This window comes from Pleurodeles waltl, chromosome 3_1 (genome assembly GCF_031143425.1).
Source record: "Pleurodeles waltl isolate 20211129_DDA chromosome 3_1, aPleWal1.hap1.20221129, whole genome shotgun sequence".
NCBI lineage: Eukaryota > Metazoa > Chordata > Amphibia > Caudata > Salamandridae > Pleurodeles > Pleurodeles waltl.
Window position 1 is genome coordinate 922,646,454 of NC_090440.1, and position 20,796 is coordinate 922,667,249.

General features: G+C 43.3%; 1 protein-coding gene across 3 annotated transcripts in view; it reads left to right on the plus strand.

Annotated features, from left to right (window-relative positions):
* PAFAH2 (platelet activating factor acetylhydrolase 2) overlaps positions 1 to 20,796 on the plus strand; it is a 190,100-nt gene that overhangs the window by 104,739 nt on the left and 64,565 nt on the right. For all 3 annotated transcript variants that reach the window (XM_069223904.1, XM_069223906.1, XM_069223905.1), the window contains 4 exons: positions 1,292 to 1,427; positions 4,480 to 4,593; positions 5,128 to 5,219; positions 17,038 to 17,208. In XM_069223904.1, coding sequence (XP_069080005.1) covers positions 1,292 to 1,427; positions 4,480 to 4,593; positions 5,128 to 5,219; positions 17,038 to 17,208 — 513 coding nt within the window. The remainder of the gene's footprint in view (positions 1 to 1,291; positions 1,428 to 4,479; positions 4,594 to 5,127; positions 5,220 to 17,037; positions 17,209 to 20,796) is intronic.

Here is a 20,796-nt window from a genome sequence, read left to right on the forward strand (position 1 = left end):
ATTGCATGCGATGGCCCGTGCACCTCGTGAGCTGTGTAGCAGTACACAGAAGAACCCAGCGATGTCACCCTCAGAGACATCACTGTGATTAATGTTTACTTCTGTGAAGAGTTCAATCACAGTACATAACATTTTCAATCAAAATGATCTCGACTTGCCAAAGGAACCAGAACATCGAACATATGGAAGCAAACAAGGACTGTATCTAGTATTCTATTGATAGATGCCCGTGGATAGTAAGAGTGGATAGAAGTGCAGAAGTGCTTTACATCACGAAGGCCCCTTTTATTCGGGATGGCAGGGATTTGTGTTCCTTAACAATTTGAACATTTTACAATGTTGATAATTATTTGAGACTTATAAATCTTCTATAGGTGCTACCTTGGGTCATACCTAGATGGTTAACAGCAGTTTAATCTTCAGGTCTATCAGTCTCGTAAAATGGTGGTCAGCACAGTATGTTATTAAGTTTCTCACAACAAACGTTACCCTTGCTCACCAGGTCTATTTTCATACATCGCATTATATTGATTGCGGCATCCGCCCCTCCAGTTCGCACACTTTAACCATATTTTCCTCATACATTTTTACCACAATGGGGGCACTTTAAAAGTCCCAAGAAGGAATGTGGTCAACATTCTGAAATGTGTGGCTAGCATCCTCTACAGCGCAGTGACTAATAATAGTGTTGTTAGTATTTTTAAATTATCAACATTATTAACAGTGGTTTCAGGTTGGCTGTAACCAGGCCGTCTGTTTTCTAGAATTTGCAGTCACCTGCTATGTAATCCTGGCAATCCACAGGGTCCTGGTTGCTCTTGTACTGATGCTGAGGAAAGAGCCTCATTGCAGCACTACAGCTTCATCTGTGGTCCCCGAGCAGGCAGCCCAAAGCCCTGGCTAGCTCCGATTCTCTGCCCTTACTGAGCATCGCTCGTGACATCATTAATAGTAACCATGCTGACAGCATTCATAGTGGTGGCATCAACATACACAGTATTTTCAGCCTTATTGACGGCAGTGATGACAGAAATAGTGATATCAGCATTAGAAACAATATTGACAGCATAGCATTGATTACATTAACATGATACTTGCATCTTTAACGATGTTGCTAACATTAGTAACGTTGTCAGATTTGGTCATTGTGACATCATTGTTAACAGTATTACAGTATTGTATGTTTTCTAGGTATTGTCAGCATAATCCTCTTATTTCACGTTATTACTCTACTGTTAGCAGTATTAGCTATATTTTCAGCATTACTGATGGTGTGCTCATTTTATCACAGAGATGGTTCTGCCTCTGCCACCTACTTTTATCCCGCAACCACAGGCGGGGCACCTAAAGGGGCTGCACAAGAGGAGTGGATCCCTTTCCAAAAGCTGCAGCCAGGAAAAAAGGAATTTCATCTCCGAAACCCTCAGGTTTGTTTAAAAAAAATTGCCAGAGTAGGGTAGGGTGTCAGCGCAGCTTACAGAAGTGTCAAGGCTTAAGGCGCAGTATAATCAGTAAGTGGAGTGCCTGGAGTTGCCGCATAGTGGGTAGGGTACACATGAAACATCTGGAGCAGCATTGTTTAGACCCTTGAAACATCTGCAAGTATCACTGCAAGAACTGTTGTGGATAGGGAGCATCTGCATGCGTCACAGAAGGGTGTTAAGGGAAATGAGTATGCCATGGGCGAGTTTTCAAGGACAGAGAGTGAGGAAAGGTGTACTTGGAGTGCTTGGAGGTGACATTGGATTTTGGGGACAGAGACACATTTGAATAGCTGGAATTGTCTCTGAGTGGTACGTTGTGAAGGCACATGTAGTGTCAAGATGTGACATGGCTTTGGGGAGGGTGATTGTGGGAGGCGGGGGATGGTAAAGAGTGAAATCCCCTGTAGTATGCAGGGATCTTGCGAAGGAATAAAAGTAAATAAGTGATAGGTTGAATGATTGAATTCATCTCAGTCACTGGTAACTACTCTAAACCACATTCCAGCCCACTGTGTTTTGTGCTCACCGTGCCACAGCATCTGTATGCATAGTCCCATCACCCTGCTTTAACAGGAACAGTCCAGCCGAACTGCCAGGTGGTGGCCCCCTCTGAACAGAGATACAAGTAAACCCAGACAGTTTCACAGGTCACTTTTTCACTTGCTATCCACGAAAAACACCTGTAGTGACGTTCTCATCACTTCGCCCTTCCATTAACTATTTTGCTTTTATGTTTACCACAAATTGGGGTTGTGGACAGGCACTGAGGTAATTGTCTTTTTTTCTCATGTATAATAGAGCATGGCCAGGGGTAGCCTTATGAGACTCCAACCACTGGAGAGATACATTGTTTCTGTTCTCTAATTCACTTATTTAATCATACATTTGGCCCGTTTTAGACCTTTAATTGTGACTTTACATAGATTTTTGGGACCGCGTTTATTTTTATGTCTTTGTTTTATGGACGTTTTCCCACATCCATAAACATTTTGTACAACAATGGGCGCTATTGACAAAACAAAATAAGTACAGCCTTTGATTTGCATCTCTATGCCTGAATGTACTTTTACATAATTGTCTTATTCCCCAGCATTCACAGTAGTAAACTGGAAACCTATGCCACAGGCAGGTGTGTTACTGGGAATGTCATATGACAATTTCCACGGATCCCTAGCCCCAGTGTGTGGATTGCTCTGTATAGTGTAGAATTATACACTGGTGGAATGGAGCCCCCATTGCCAAATCATGTGGTGTTTCGCTGTGGGGTGAACAGTTTCTCCCCCCCTAAATTGAGATTAACTTCTGCAGATTTCTCTGCACTCTTGGCTGAAAAATCTGCAGTAATAAATGCGTTTGTGTATGCCAGGAATGCCTGGCGTAAGTAAGCTATTTTGTGGCCATGAACCTGTGTTTATGGCCAAAAATACCTTTGTGTGTAGGCTTCAATGTTTCTAACACCAAAGGTGTGGTGTCCTAAGTGTGTTTAATAATACCTGACTTCTAGATGCACTAATGTAGGTTCACTCTACTCATGATGCTTCCAGCACCTTCCCCTTATACCCACATAAATATGGGTTGGTGCTGGTTGTAGCTTGGATTCCTTTTTGGCTTGTGAACTTTCTTTTGTGTCCTACATCAGTCTCAAAGCAAGAGGACTGCTGTGGAATATCATTCAATTTTGGCAGCAGGATAATTGCGCCTTGGAGAACTTGTCCTTTACTGTCATGTCTCTCTCCTGTGATGCATGATCGAGGCAAGCTGCAGTCCAGAGTGCTCCCTTGTTCAGCACTGCAGAAACAACGAAGGACCTGCTGGCTTATAATCCTGCCTGCCCACCTCTTATGACTTGTAGACACCTTCCCTTGTATCTTGAGCATCACATGGTCTCACTCCAGTACGCAAATCCCAAATCATTGCACAATCCATGTGATAAAGGCATGCTCGGCTGCTCTTAGTGCCGCTCACTGACTGAGCCTTTCACCATGGAAGTATCACCACAAAATCTGCCACCGAGGCTGCTACCAATGCAGCCCTCCAACCATCCTCTGCAGAGGTGTGTCCTGCTTTGCAGAGATCCCCCACTCTGAATGATTAAGACTGACTGATGCAACTAAGCCACCTGCCTCTGGTCCTCAGTTTGCAAATGATCGAACCCCTCATTCTCCCAGCAAGCCAGAATCTGTTGGGATGAAAACTACTGGTGTGGTGTTTTTGCCTTTATTTCTAAAGTTACTAGATACTCGAGAACAAGAACTGAGTGACTCTTTGCTGTCCAACTTTCCTTCCCAATCCGATCACAAATGTACTTTGCCTGGCCAGCCTGAAGCGATTGTTTGACTGAATCCACTCCATATGTCACTTCCTTAACTGCAGTTGTCACTTTACCCTCCACATGCTCACTTCAACGCCCTACAACTGCATAGGAGTTAATTTTGCAATAAAGAATTGTTTTTTATTGAAACCTTATCTGACTGTCTTTGATTCTTTCCATTTATTAATGCTTTGTGACTGATAATGCCTTAGTATGTGCTCTACCACCTTGGGCAATAGAGAAAGCACACAACAGCGAGAACACTCCTCTTACCCAGCATGTAGGGTTGTTACAGTAGGTAGTAGGATGCTTGTGCATTGAACCTAGGGATGTGTGACGAGTTAAAGGGGTGCTGGAGTACATAGAGCATCTAATAGTCACAGAGCACATTGATAGGACTAGAGGTAGAAAGTGTGACCTGGTGAGAGAGGAGTAATATGACATATCTGGAGTTGGTGTTATGGTGTGTTAGGAAAGGGGCATACAGAGTACCCATATGCGTCACTATCATGCTCATTATAGCTTAGGGGAATGATAGGGAGAAGTCTTAGGCAAAAGTGTCTGACCTTAAGGTGTCACAGGTTGGCTGCCGCCACCCATAACAGCAAGGTCTTAAAGCAGGGTTCTCATCTCTGAAGAAGACAGTCACTGCACTTTGTCATAACATTTTTCTGTTTGTTTCAGCTTCATCAGAGAGCCAACGAGTGCTTGCGAGCTCTCCAGCTTCTTGCAGAAATTAACAGCGGCACAAGCGTCGTCAACATCCTGCAGCCTAGCTTGGACCTCTCTGTCTTGAAGGTATCTCAAATCGCATCATGCGTAATCTGTAAAATAAGATCTGGATAGAACTTGCAACACAAAGAAACAGCAACTGGATAATGGTTCGAGATGAGCACAGGTGTAGGAACAGGAGTTGAGTGGAATGAGGGACTGCAAAGAGCATAGCAGTGGAGTGAATCGGGGGACACATAGTACAAGGGACAAAACCACTACACACACAGACGGTGTGGTGAGGTTACACAGAAACAGTAATGGGATTGATGAGCGTGGAAGGAATTGAGGGGATATAGGGGTTGAAGGTGGGAGCATGTTGAGCTAACATCCAAAGGGATATATCGGGGCCTTGCAAAGTGGGGGTACAGGCTTAGTCACAAATGGCCTATTTCCATACAATCAGACCAGTTGAGTGGAGCTAAACATAAGTCTGCAGAGCCGATGGAGACTAGGAAGCAGATGGAGATTGATGCAGCCATGTTTATCCCGACTGTGGGACATTTCTTGTGGAACGTTTTGGCATTGAAAGCAAACTTGTGTTGTCATTAATCTTCACAGGAAATGGTTGACCTAAGTAAAGTTGCTGTCATGGGTCATTCCTTCGGAGCAGCAACCGCTCTGCTGGCACTAGTTAAAGAACCCCGCTTCAGGTAGGCATTCTGAGAACATTTTTAAAGCACAGGTTTCAAATGAATATAAACGTTTTTATTCCAACCCAATGAATTCCTTCAGCGATCCAAGAATGATCCCAATAAAGGTTAGATCATTGGTGTCCTAGGAAGTGTGGAAGTGAAGCCCTGGCCCCCTTCCCGGTGTGCTCCTTCCAGGGCACCCCCCTGACTCAGATTATTCTACCCACAGAACATTATGTCCTGTGTATCTTTCTCAATTTCTACTACGTCAGCCAAAAGAAATACCTGTTTTTCACTACTGGGCAAACCTTTCCATATTCTATGTGACTGTGGCCAATAAATGCACAATCTTTGAAATGCAGTTTAAATTACCTGGATCTCTGCTCATTTGTGAGTTGCACACTTTTGGCCGTGCTTTCTTGGAGAGATATTCTGCAATGCTTCTCTTGTGGCAGACAGAAAAAGGCAAGTCATGGAAGTTCTCTCTCAGGGGATCTCCATTGATAATCATAAGCACTAATTAGTCCCGTCCTTGTGCAGGTATCCCAGAGCAGTTCTTTCAAAGTCACAGTCATATCTACTTCGCCTTACTTCGGAAAGGCCAGGAAACATATGTGACAGACATGTTAACCTTTTGCAGCCTTAAAAACAGCTGTTTTGCCAATGTTTATTTAATTACTTTTAAAATTTAGAAGGAAAAAAGAACCATACCCTTAAAAATCACTGAAGCAAAAAAGAAATATGATCTTTTAAAAACATCCTTCACAAGCACTTTTTACTTATTTTGAAAGTAAGCTAAGTAATCATACATAGCAGTATAGCCTGAATGGGCTGTAGCATGGAAACAATGTAAAAAAGGTCAATGCCTCATTAAGGGCCTTCTGACCGCCAGTGTCCCATCATGCCCTGTGGTTATCAGTTTACTCAGTTTGTTTTTCCGGCTCCTGCTGGTAGAATCCTGGAGCAGAGCTCTGACTTTTTAAAGATTTTTTTTCCCACAAAATTTTCAAAATTAGGCTTTCTAAAGCTGATTTACTCAATGTTCTTTAGGGCATAGAGCATTTTAGATGTATCTAGTTTTTCTTAAACGCCACCCCTGTTTGTGAACTGTCCAGACTGCAGCAGAAAAATGGTAACAACAGACCCACACAGGATCTGTATCCTAACTCTGCCAGACTCTCATGACCTGAAGATATGCCTAATGGAGTACCGCAGACGTCAAAATGCTCTGATTTGATGGACTTTGGAAGGGTGCCTTCAAAGCACCCTTTACCAGTGCCCCGATGTCACGCTCAGAGGACTCCCGCAGAGGGAGATCCAAAAATCAGAACTTCTGAAAGAAGACATTACTCCATTTTAACGGTGAGGACTTTGATGTCGAGAAGAGGCACTGCACCTACTTGCCTACCATCAAGAGCTGGTTCAACATTGAGAACACTTACAACATCTAGGAGGAAAACACAGTCGATGTTGAGGGTGATTTTGACATTGAGACACCATGCACCGTCTAGAACTTCAACTTTGAGACATCATACAGCTATCCTGACCAAGACAGCGGAGTGCCTTTCATAGATGAAAGCATGCAGACTTCCTTCAGAGTCTGATTCGGAGTACTCTACGGCTATTCATCATCCTTGCCCATCTCTGCAGTGTCCATTCAGGATTAGCGAACATTGCCTCAAGTCTTTGCGGAATCTACTCCACCTCCACAGTGCCCTCCTCACCTTTTGCCGCCTGCTCTTCTTCCTCCTCAACCAGCGATTCCAGCGGTACGTCTGTTGCCAATTTTGCCAGTCTCCCTGCCACCACAGCCCATTGAGCCAGTGACATATACACCAAGTCACCCTAAATCGCACTCCCGTCACACCAGACCTCACACTTATAGCTCTAGGTCAAGTTCAAGATCGAGGTCCCACCATCTACATCGTTCAAGATCTTGCAGATGGTATCATTCAAGGCGGAGAAGACACTTTACATCTAGATCAAGATCCTAGTCTCATTATACATCATCTTCAGGACTGTATTTGCCTATCCTAACAGACTCTCCTCCACCAAGAATATCACCAGTAGATGATATTAACAACTTCCAGAAGTTCTTACGAGGAGAGCTAACAAATTGAATATTGAATTACCAACTTCTTCAACATCCACGTCGGTAATATTTGAGACACTTCATCAAAGGTCAGCAACTAGACCACCACTTCCTTTGGTTCCCAGCCTTTTAGAACCAGCAAAGGAAGTTTTCCTGACTCTGGCTGCTGTAAAGATTGCTCCAACACATCTGCAATAACAGACCACTGGATCAAGATCTGTTCTTTCTTCGCACAAATTCAGTTCCAGACTCAGTCGTTGTTTCACTAGCTCGAAAAGTTCATGCCACAGCGCCATGTTGTACAATACCTACTGATAAGGAGAGAAAGAAGCTGGATTCAGTTGACAGAAAGGTCTGCAGAATCTCTGTAGTTCCCATGAAAGCTGCTAGTGCAACTGTGCTCCTAGGACACTATGACAGGTCTCTTGAGACTCCACTCACAATGTATGGACAATCTTCCTAGAGATAAGCCCCAGGGTTTCCCAAAAATTGTTAATCAAAGCATGATGGTGTTGAACCATGTTATCAGTGATGCAGTAGATTGCTTCACTCTAGCAGCACGTGACTACTGTCATGGCCTAGATCTTCGGCGATGTCCTTGGCTGAGACTCACAGACTTGAAACCTAAAGCCGAACATTGAATTCTCAACCTGCCGTTTTTCTGTTAACATCTTGTTTGGCTCTCATGTTGACAATGAGATGTCTTGGTTAATGTCCAAGTTTGACACTCTCAAATCGGTAAGATTGGAAAAAAGGAGAGAATAGAGGATCCATTCCTACAGTCCCAGGCCCTATGACCACTGCTGTTTCCACCAGAGGATTACAACCCCCTCATTGGTGTGCAGGACAGCAGCAAAACGAATCATCTCAGCCACATGGACATCAACAACAGCACCGACAGTCAAGAGGCAGAGGACAGTAATCATCTGCCCAAGCAACTAAAACAACAGGTGGAAAACAATCAGTAATCTCTTCCCTCTTCTCTGTTGCCTACTTGAGTAGGGGGAAGCATAACATCTTTCCTGGAAGAGTGGCAAAAGACAACCACCAACAAATGAATATTGTAGAGCATGGATACTGCCTCAAATTCAAGTGTCCACCACCATCAATTCCACCGAATAAACCTTCCCTTTGCAACAGGATCAACTGCATCAAGAAGTATCCATCCTTTTACAGAAACATGCAGTGGCAAAGGTCCCCCCTCAATCAACCAATCAATCAGTGATTTCAAAAGTGTGGCTAATCACCCATAGGGTCTCAAGGCGCTGTTTGAGGGTGTGCTGCTCAATCGAAGAGCCAGGTCTTGAGGTCCTTCCTGAACTGCTTCAGTGATGCGGTATACCTGAGTTTGAGAGGTAGCTTGTTCCATGTCCGGGCTGCGAGATAGGAGAAGGATCTTCTTCCTGCTGTGTTTTTCAAGATCTTGTGAACGGCTGCGAGGGTGAGCTGGGAAGAAAGGAGATGTCTGTTGGGTACGTAGAAGGCGAGGCGGTGATTGAGGTATGCTGGTCCCATGTTGTGTAGCGCCTTGTAGGTGTGGATCAGGAGTTTGTATGTGATGCGCTTGTTGACTGAAAGCCAATGTAGGTCTCTGAGGTGGGGGGAGATGTGGCTGTAACAGGGGATGTCCAGGATGAGTCTGGCTGCTGCATTCTGGATTATTTGTAGTCTTGATTGTAGTTTCTTGGTGATGCCAGCATAGAGTGCATTGCCGTAGTCCAGTTTGCTAGTGACGAGTGGGTGGGTGACTGTCTTCCTCATCAGGGGATCCACTTGAATTGTTTTTAACAAGTCTGAGGGTGTGGAAGCATGATGATGAGACAGCGTTGACTTGGCGGATCATAGATAGAGAGGAGTCCAGGATGATGCCCAGATTGTGTGCGTGGTCCGTGGGAGTGGGGGCATTCCCAAGTGTGGTGGGCCACCAGGAGTCATCTTATCTGAGTTGAGTTTGAGGCAGCTGGCTTCCATCCAGGCAGCGACTGCTCTCTCATCTGATAGGAATGGCAATTTGTTCTCATCATTTTCTGGTGAACAAGAAGGGACTCCAAAATGAATACAGACCCATTTCACACCTTAAAAAAGTGAAAAAACGGGTTCTTAAATAAAAATTCAGAATGTTGGCTCTTCATCAGATCTACCGTCAACTTCATCAGGGAGACTGGCTATGTCCAAGAGACCTACAAGATGCCTATTTTCACATCCAAAAAGCCCAAAAAACATCAGGAATTACTGAGGTTCAGTGTAGGAGAAGACCACTCTCAATACAAGGTCATTCCCTTCAGCCTCAAGCCCCACCGCAGACTTTCTCCAAATGCATTGCTGTTGTACTAGCCAGCTTCAGAAAAATAAGAATCTTTGTCTATCCATATCTAGACGATTGACTCCTCAAGGCATCTTCCTATCTGCAAGCAAGCCAACATCATCTCCTAACTGTCATGACTCTCATTAGACTAGATCTGCAAGTGAATCACGACAAATCCATCTCAACACCTGTTCAATCCCTGTATTACCTGGGTGCAGTTCTAGTCACAGTACACACAAAAGTTTGTCCTTTGGAGGAGAGACAATTATCTATTCTTCTGAAATGTCGCAATCTGAAGAAAACATCCCATCCAACAGTGAGGCAAGTTTTTTCCCTCTTGGGTTCCATAATGTTGTGCGTCTTCCTAGTCCTGCATGCACGTCTTTTCATGCAACCTCTCCAACAGTGTCTGGAAGATCAATGGTATCAGACCTCAGGAAGATTGGAAGACAGAGTGCTTCTGACCACTCTTGCAAAACCACTGAAGTGGTGGTGCCGCTCAGAGTATCTCCTTAAAGAGATGAATTTCCACAAAGACATTCAAGTCCAAACCATAGTGACAGATGCTTCCTTGACAGGTTGGGGTGCTCATATTGACCATCAACAGATTCAAGGCCTGTGGCCTGGGAAGAAGCAGTCTTACCAAATCAACCTTCTGGAACTAAGGATAGTACATTTGGCCCTAATGGCTTTTCTCCTGTCTTTCAGAGCAGACTCTCTCCTTGTTCTGATGGGCAATACAAATAACATGCATTATCTGAACAAGCACAGAGGGGCAAGATCCAGATCTCTGTCCCTGGAAACTCAGACAGTCTGGGAGTGACATCTCCAGGAATCTCAAGACTACAGCAGTTCATCTTCCAGGAATCCAGAATGCTTAGGCAGACACCCTCAGTCATTTAAGAAAATCACAAGTGGGTTATAAACAATGCTGTACTTCACAACATCTTCTGAGATATTTTCGCAAACATAGAAAACAAAAAATGCCCAAGCTTCGGCTTGAGGTGCTACCATCCAGGCACACTGCAGAATGCCTCATGAATCGACAGGTCTGGCAAATTTCTTTACGTTTTTCCTCCAATTCCTGTACTGCCGACAGTGATCATCAACTTCTCACATTCAAATGCTAGAATGATTCTCAATGCTCTGGAGTGACCTTGACAGTGGTGTACACGGGTCTCCTTTACCTCTCAGTGTGTCCACACAAGAAGCTGCTGTGCAGGCAAATCTCTCTCAGATCTTCAGAGGCCATATTTAACATCCCAACCTTCCCTCTCTGAACTTGGCTGCATGGCTCATGAACTCATACAACACGGCCACCTAAACCTTCCTGAGAAATGCATGGATGTGCTAAGGAAAGCCAAGAGACCATCTAATAGAACTTCCTATTCATCCAAATGGAATCCATCTAGCATACTCAGAATAATGTAAATCCTCTTACTTGTCAGGAAGAGACTACTCTTCCTTATCTTTGCCATCTCTGTAGGGCAAAATTGAAATTTTCCTCAATTAGAGTACAACTCACAGCAATCACATCTTCTCAAAAATGCCCTTCACAAATGCCCTTTTTCACAATACTTGTCAGCAAACATTTTCTGGAAGGCAGAATATATATCTTCTCCTCAGGAGACCTTCTCCTCCATGGGAGCTAAACATTGTCCTCTCTCACCTGATGGGTCCTTTCTACAATCCCACTGATAAGGCGTCTCTCCAACACCTCTCTTGTAAGGCCTCCTTCTTGGTAGCCATTATATCAGCTCTCAGAGTTAGCAAGATACAGGCTTTCTGTTAACATGAACCTTACACAGTATTCCATAGCAATAGGGTAGTGATGAGGACCCATCCGCAATTCTTCCCTAAAGTAGTCTCAGATTTCCATGTCGATCAGACTATTAGTTTACCAATCTTCTTTCAAAACCCTTCTACTCTGGCAGAGAGATCTCGCTCCACACTCTCAATGTTAGAAGGGTTTTGAGGTTCTGTCTAGATAAAGAAAAATATTTAAAACAATCAGAACAACTCTTTGTCAAGTATGGTCCTGTACAGACAGGATATGCCACTTCCAAACAATCCTTATCAAGATGGATTTTCTCCTGTATATCTTTTACTATCAAAAAGCAAACAAAACCCTACGCGGTAAACCTAGGGCCTACTCCACCATTGGTAAATTAGCTGCTGGTGCTTTGCTTAGGAACATCTCAATTGCTGAGATTTGCAAGACTGCGACTTGGAGATCAGTTCACACCTTTATGAGACACTATTGTCTTGATTCAGGCACTAAGGCTGATGCCCAGATGGGGTAAGCATCTCTATAGAATGTGTTTGCTTAATTTTACTTCTCTCCTTTATCTCTTCCTTTGCGGAGTCTTTGAGGGGATAAGCTTTCAAATCTCTTCAGTGCTTTCGATTTTCAATGGAGATCCCCTGAGAGAGAAGGAATGTTTTTTTTTACCTGTAATCCTAGTTTCATCTCAGGTGAATCTCTATTGGCAACATAAGCAACCCCCCCTTCTCCTCCTCCCCAGTGGAAGAGATAATACATGTATACCTCCATACTAATGATTCACTCGTCAAAAGAAGTGAGTAAACTGCCACCTACAGGGCATGATGGGACGCTGGAGGTCAGAAGTCTTTTAAAAGTGTAGAGTTTTTTTCACATTGTTTCAGTGCTGTAACCTAAACAGGCTATATTGCTGGGTATTATTCCTTAGCTTACTTTAAATAAAAAGAAGTAAAACGTGTTTGTGAAGGATATTTTAAAAGATCATTTCTCTTTTTTGCTTAAGTGATTTTTAAGGATATGGCCCCTTTAACCCTCTAAATTTGAAAGTAAATCAATAAATACTGCCAAATATAGCCCGTTTTTAAGGCTGCAAAAATTTAACATGTCTGTCACATATGTTTCCTAGCCATTCTGAAGTAAGGGGAAGTTGATGTGACTATGAAGGAACTGCTCCGGGATCCCCGCATGTGGGTGGGACTAATCAGTGTTTATTATTTCAATGGAGAATTAGGATTACAGGTAAGAAAAAAAATTTCTTTTCTACAGGTGACTGTGCTCCCGCTATTAAAATGTCAAGATCCATTCTTGGGCAAGAGGAGCCCAGTATTCAAACAAAATACCACAAATGTATGGTATAGAATTTCCTTCCAAAGGCTAGTGGAATTTTGCCTTTTCTGTCTTTCTGTAACCGGTGCAAAAGAAAAGGTAGTGTAAGATTAAAGGATCCTACTTCTGTTAAAATAAGGTTATATATTCACTTCAAAACCCCCCGATAGCCACAAACAAAGCCTCCTAAGGCACTAGCACGACTAAACCCTCTTCAGTGATTCATCAACAAGAAATATCTTTTTAAATATATTAACATGGTGACATATAATTATGTGCATAAAAGTGTTGCGGGACAGATACATTACGATGAATTTAGTAAGTGAAAATCAAAATGCAATGCCATGCTTAGTAAATACCTGCTAGGTTTCAAAACAGTCACTCTCAGGTTATTTCATAAAATATCATCAGCAGCAGCATTTATTCAAGAAACTGGTGAAATGGTTTATTCAGGGGTTTAAAATTATCGCTTTTAGGACCCAGAATTCCACCTGGGGTTGGTAACACAGTTATTTACCAATACTCTAGGGAATTACAAGGGCTGGAGAAACACACTTTTAAAAATCTGCTTATTAGCGTTTTCCTAAACAAACATAAAGGGTACCCTCATGGCGGTATCATTATTAATAGAGAGCACATAGTAATATGAGCAAATAATAGTTTACCAGGCACAGGGCCTAAAAGTTGGGTCATGGGCCCACCAGGATTTACATTAGGTCAGCAGGAACACTGTAGGGCTTTTATGTTTCTCCCAAAGATTTTGGCTGCTTAAAGCAGCAGAACTATCACTATCTGGTGAAATTACAGGCAAGAATCAGGAATTACAAGGAGAATTTGACACTACTGATTCACCCTGTAAAGACTTACTCGGTGGACCATTTTCAGGCTTAACCCCATACTACCTATTAATTCTGCAGGCCAGAAGTTAATGGGCTCCCAGTGCTGTGCTGTGCTGATTGATCTGTTGTTGATCAGTAGTTAGAAGAACTTTCTCCACTCCATTTAGAGCCTGTTCCATAACCTTTCTGCGATGGCAAAGACCATACTATCGTGCTCCAGTAACCTAAAAAAAAAGCACAAATGAAAGATGTATAAAAGAACATATCTGAAAACTTACATTGAGAATCCCGTAATGGAAGTGCATATCACTGTGAACCTGCAGAAATATTGCCACAGGCCTTCCCTAAACGCAAACATCGTTTTGAAATGCTCAATGAGAGGCACAGAAAGCACAGCACCTGTTCAGTACAGCTAAACAGCTTTTGTAAGAGCTTCCTCCAACAGAGCTACTGAAACCATAAAGGTGGCACAAAGGAACAAGGAGCAGTATATAGGATGTCAAAGGTCTAGAAGCTATACTTCAGTCTGTGTATTCCTCAACCTCAAAGTGATTGAGAAGATCATTGTCTGCATCCCACTTCACCCAGGCCTTCTCGTCTGTACTTTCCAAACACTTCAAATACGTCTTAAACTTTGGCACATCTGTTTCACCTTTGCATACTCACCTACACTTCTCCCTAAAGGTGAAAAGCAAGGCCTTCTTACTGCATACTTCCGGTCCATCTACACCAGTGGGTCCAATGATAGTCTACAAGGACTGTAAATATGTCAGTAATTGGTAGACCTGTCAGCTATTTGCATGTTTCCCCTATCTTATTTGGGCTTCTGACCTCCTGTTTTGATCCTGTGCTGAATTAAATTTTTACTGCCTTTAGGACTCTGGGCACTTTACCGCTGCTGACCAGTGCTAAAGTACAAGTGCTTTCTGCCTAAATGGTAGTGGTGATTGATTTAGCCATGACTGGCATATTTGATTTACTAGTAAGTCCCTAGTACAGTGCATTGTGTGTGCCCAGGGCCTGTAAATCAAATGCTACTAGTGGGCCTGCAGCACTGATTGTGCCATCCACACGAGTAGCCCTGTAAACATGTCTCAGACCTGCCACTGCAATGTCTGTGTGTGTGCAGTTTTAAACTGCCATTTCAACCTGGCAAGGGCACCCACATGCTAGGCCCAAATCTTCCCTTTTATTACATGTAAGTCACCTCTAAAGTAGGCCCAAGGCAGCCCCGTGGGCAGGGTGCAGTGTATTTAAAAGGTAGGACACACACTGGTGTATTTAACATGTCCTAATAGTGAAATACTACTAAATTCGATTTTAACTATTGCAGGGACTCTCTCCCCCATAAGGTAACATGGGGATTGCCTTGAAATATAGTTTAAGTGTAATTTCCCTTGGGAGCAAATAGAGATTTGGAGTTTGGAGTCTCTGAAGTCACAATTTAAAAATGCAATCTTTTGGTGAAGTTGGTTTTTGAATTGTAGGTTTAAAAATGCTACTTTTAGAAAGTGGGCATTTTCTTGCTTAACCATTCTGTGCCTTTGCCTGACTGTGGAACACACGTCTGGGTCAGGATGACAGTTAGGCTGTTTGTGAATTCTCTCTAAATAGTCACACAAAGGGATCTGAAGTGTGCCCTGCATATCCTGATGGGTCTTCCTGGGCTAGAGTGGTGGGAGGAGCTGACACTTGCACCTGAATAGGGCAGTGCCTGTCCTTACCCAAAGCAGTCTCAAACCCCCTGGAGTGTGTCTGGGGCCAGGGCATGAAATGCAGGGTCTTGTGTATTACAAAGTCTTTCCTTAAGCAGGGTCTTGTGCACTTCAAAGACTTTCCTTTGAGGTTTGCCTGCTTCAAAGGCAGAAATGAGAATGTGTTCTGGACCTCGGAGACCACAACTTTAGAACACTTTTGGACTGAAGACATTCTGCCACAAAGAAGAGCTGGATGCCCGTAGGAGGGACTGCCATCTGCCTGTTGCTTTGCTGGCCTGCTGCTTCTATTGTAGGGGTGAAAGGACTGGACTTTGCCTTCTACATCCTGCTCCCATAGGTTCTTCAAGGGCTTGGACTGAGCTTGCCTCCTGTTGCGAAGTCTCAGGGACATCTAAGACTTCATCTGCCAACACCTGCACTCTCTTGCTGAGAGTCTTGACTTGCCAAGTGGTGTCAAATCCAGCTCCTGGGCCCTTGGGAGTGAGTTATGGTGTAACCAAGAAGAAACAAGCACATCGACTCCAGAGGGATTTCGTTACCATGCCGCTATCTCCAGTGTCACCTCACCTCCCCGACTCCCTGCAATGTCTTTGTTCCCTCGTTTTCCAAGATACTATACCTTGGGTCCATGCGACTCCGTGACTGACCCGCACTCCCTCACGAGTGGTGTTGAACTATTGGAAACAACTCCATCGAGGCTTTGTGATAGCCCCAGTTCGAGCTTTTGTGTTCCTAAGTACTATACTAAGATTTTATCTTTGAAAACTTGTATCTTTACTTGTGTATGGTGGAGTTTTATCTTTTTGCTCTTGTTTTACTCATAAATATTAGCTATTTTTCTAAACTGGTGTGGAGTGCTTTTGTGGTGTTTTCAGATAAGCCTGACTGCTTGTGCCAAGCTAAAAAGGGGTGAGTAGGGGTTATTTAGGCCTTGTGGTTCTCTTACCCTGATTAGAGAGAGGGTCCATACTTGGACAAGGTGCAAACTACTGCCAACTAGAGACCCCAGTTCTAACAGACAATATCCACATCAGCTAATAATACATAAAATCTTACATGGATTTAGGTAGTCTGTGCTTATCCTGAAAATCTGACAGGGCCTAGAGTCTAGCGGGCCAACAATGAAAACTCTTGTTATCTTTTTCTAGTAATCAAATATGTTACAGTCCTTACAGGTTTAGCCATCTTCCTTTGAACCCAGTTGCCCGTCTCGCATTCATAAACCCAATATGAATTTACCACTTTCCCCATGCCTGCCCATTTATCAAACACCCCCGCCACCCCTCCCACTGAGAGTTTTGCCTGGTCCAAGCAGGTGGAACTTTTCAGTGCTTTTCTCTCCAGAATCAGGCAGAGATGTTTGTGAAAAGACCCGATAACATTGCACACATACAATTTCTCCCAGTTCCCAGTTATAACTGCTGGAAAGTCCTCGGTATCCCTGCACCACATTCCGGTGCACTCATAATAAGGGGAATGAGATAACTTTTGTTCAACGTTTCTCTTTCAGGAATATGAAGCTGCTCTCTGTACTCTACATAAAGGTGTAGGTGGCTCTGCTTGGTATAAATATGGATCTCCTTTCAAATCTGTAGAACTGCGCAACATTAGCAATGTGCAGCTTTTCCCAAAGGCCTTGTTCGGTCTGAAAATTTGACTTGTTTGTATACAGTTCCATCTCTTCTTGAAAGTGAGATGTTCTCAACAATATTTTTTGCTCTCGGAAGTAGGCATGTGAAAGGTAGTTTGATGCTGTTCTATCTTCTCTTGTAGATGTGCAGTAGCTCTCGATGCATGGATGTTTCCTTTGGAGCATGATCTATATCCAAAAGTGAAAAAGCCAGCGCTGTTCATCAATACAGAAAAGTTCCAAACTGCTGAGAGTGTCACCAAAATGAGAAGACTTGGCTCTAACAACAACAGAACAAAGATAATGACCATCCTGTGAGTATTGCTTGTGGCACTCCAGGGCTAGGATTACGAAAAAAGGAACAGAAGAGGGAATGTGGTTTCATAACCACTCTCACCAGGTTTGTTAGCACAGGGGGAGCTAGGAGGTGCGCTTGAGGGTTTCTTGACTATGCTTTGACTTTTGGGTCCTCTACACCAGGGTTCACTGGATGGAGGTACTAGGCGTTTCCTGACCACCCTGCAGGTGTCAGATAGTCACATCAGTCCAAAGAGCCAGTGGAATAGGAGTTCCATGAGCGTTGGCTGCTTGCCCCAGGTCTAAGTGCACCAGATGGGTAAGAGGTCCAATACGATCCTTCCAGTACTGAAATCCAGTCTAAGAACACCAGGAAATAGTCTGTTTGTGCTCTTTATGTATTGCAGGATAATGGAGGTTTTCTCCTGGTCCTTCAACAGTCAGTGGTTACTTGCCATTGTTTGTGCTGGGTACTTATGTGGACCACTCGTTTTCCACACCATAAATCTAATTACACCCCAGTTGGATAACCAAGTACTCGCTTGTACTCCTAACTCTTCAATGGTAACTTGGTCAAGCAGTCAAGGTGTACTCCAGGAGAGTGCATTAGGTCTGGAACTCCAGTATAGTATGACACAGTAAACACAGACAGTTACATCAGTGTCCATTCAGAGATGCTACTAAGAGAACGAATAGCCCTTAATTTCCATGAAAGAAAGGCAGAGCGGAGTACCATTAAACACAGTAAATCAAACAGTCATAGCACTTTTGGGGGGTTGAGGTATGAGCTCAAGTTTATATCAGTTTTTAGACGTTCTAACTGTGAGTGCTGCAAATACAGTGACACTAATACATTGTTCACACTGATCACAACCAGTCTTGGATTTGACCACTTCTGTACTCTTGTTTACTAGATACAAATAGGCATTAGTGCAAACATGAAACCTGAATGTGTAATCTGCAGTTTATTATAGTAGATCTATTCTTGGGGTGCTGCGCTCTAAATTTGCCTGGTATCCCTCAGGCACTAGTGAATGTTAATCTAGATTAGTCAAAGAACTCTTTCTTGCCTGTGGGGCATACTATATTCAGAGGGAGTGTACTCAAGAGCAAGGGTGAAACCTCAACCCACTAGGGACCTGGGTTTTATAAATGTATATGTTACACAACAGTGACCCCTAATCTGATCAGCGTCCGTTCGCACCCCCACTCCAAAAAACAAAGATAAGGGGCAGGGAACTGAAGAAAAAAAGAAATAAGGAAAGGTGTTACAGTGCACTAATCCAGCCAGGATGTCTTAGGTAGCATGATGGGCAAATTTGGACGTTTACTGTACATCGGACCAAAGATTTGGTGTTACTCATGTAGAATTAGTAGTAAGGAGAATAGAGTTTCTTCAAGAGAAAGTAACACGTTGAGCAGTGTATGACATCTGCAGTTACTGAAGGACAGGACGAATTCAGAATGGGTAGAAAGTGATGGATATGGATTAAGAACACTTTTAAGGAGATCTGTTTTGATGTATTTAGGGGCCATACCAACTGAGCCTTCGTAAATGGAATTCAAGATATTAAAGTCTCTTGCAGAAAGATTCGTTTTTTTTGTGATCCCACCAAATTGGGTGCAAGTTCTCAGCAATGGTAACTGTGGGTGTTTTTACCAGCTGACATTATTGGGCAGATTTTTTAGTGTGACCACTAGTTGCTAGTCATCTGGATATTCAAATGGTTAAGGCACAGTGCGGTGAGAGCAACAGATACTTGACTTTGGCTGGTTTTGAATGGCGTGCTGCACACTGCGATGCAAGCAAGGCACCCTCATGATCATCCGATACAAAGACCACAAAGCAGCACGCTTACCCTTGCGCAGGAGGACAGTGGTAGTCACTATTACAGCTTGAAGCAGTGTACTGACACCTGCGAACACTTAGCATAAAGGATATTAGGCTACTGTCTCATCTGCAGTGAGGTGATTGGTGGAATGCTTGAATTACTCTCAGCCATGGGCAATCAAGGCTGCTTTCCAATTCGTTTTGATCCCACCTGGTCACTCTAGGCAAAGGCCCATCTTATGCAAATCAGCACCAGTCCTGCTCCTCATGGGAACAGGCCATCCTGGACTGTCAGGCGAGGCCCCATTCAGAAGTTATCACAAGCAACCTTAGACTAGTTTCTCCCTACTCGGGGCTCATCAGTAGAGTTGTAACTGGAGACCTAGGTCACAGTGCATAAGTGATCCATATCTAGGCATAACCGTAATACTTTACTGAACCTAACAAGAATAATGTAATTATTCGTTGTGATGGACTACCATCCACGTCAACTAATAATCCATTTTCTTACACCATTGCACTTAGTACATCAACTTCAGCAACAATAAGGTGATGTGTACAATGCTTGAATGAATCTCAGTCACTTGCAATCAGTTGGGGCTGCATTCCAGTCCATCATTTTCACCCATCATGCCACTCTAGACATAGGCCAACCTTATGCAAATCAGTACCAACCCAGCTCCTGATGGGAGCAGTATCTTCTAAGCTGCCAGTCGAGACACCCTCCAGAAGGGACAACGATTAACCCCTGACTGGTCTCACCCTACTTGGGGCTCATCAGTAGGGAGTAGCTTGAGTTGTACAGCACAGTGAGCATGGAACCCACGTTTGTACATATCCATTTTGTGGACTAATGCTGCTGTTTTTACCCTGTGTGCTTGGACTCTGCAAACCAGGCCCTAGTGCATATGCTCTGACCCTTAAAACATGTCGACATTGGCTAAACACCTAACTGACATATTCAACATAAATGTAAGTCCCAAGTATATGGTGCAAAATGTACCTAGGGACCTGTAAGTTAAACTAAACTAGTGGACTGTAGTACATATTGCACCACCACTAAAGTGACAATCGAAAACATAACTGCAGGCCTGTCACCAGTGACCTGGCTGCACAGGTTTAACTTCAGATTTGACCTGTCACAATACCCACTTTGACAGGCCTAAACCCTCCTTTTAAATATTCATAAGTCACCCTTAAGTAGACCTTTAATGTCCGTAGTGCAGAGTGCATGATATTTAACAGTAGAACATGTAAAAGTTTAATGTTACAAATGCCTTTACAGTAACAATGCCCTAAAAGATATTTTCTCTATAGCAGGATTAGCTAATCCATAGAAAGTAATGGAATACATTATTAAAGTTAATAAAGTTATCACCGCTTAGGAATCAGATAAAAATTATTAAATCTTTAAATTTTAAAAATGTTTACTACACATCCAGTGTATTGCCGAAGTTGTTTTTGTAACAAATATTTTACAAAATGCACTCTTAAAAAGTCACCTTTTACCTGCCTAAAGCCTCTAGAAGCCCATTGGAATGAGCTTCCAACTGTCACCTAGCTCCTTTATGAGATGCAAATTGGCTCCCAGAGCTGAGGCAAAGGGCATTGTTGTAGGAACGTGCTGTGTTTCTCTAACAAGATGACCACCTGAGAAGTGCACAGATGCTTAATTATCTTGAAAGTTGCCTACCATGTCACAGGCAGCTGTGGCTTACACCTGAGCCTGCCCAATCTATTGTCCTCCTAGCCGGCCAGTCAACAATCCCAGTGG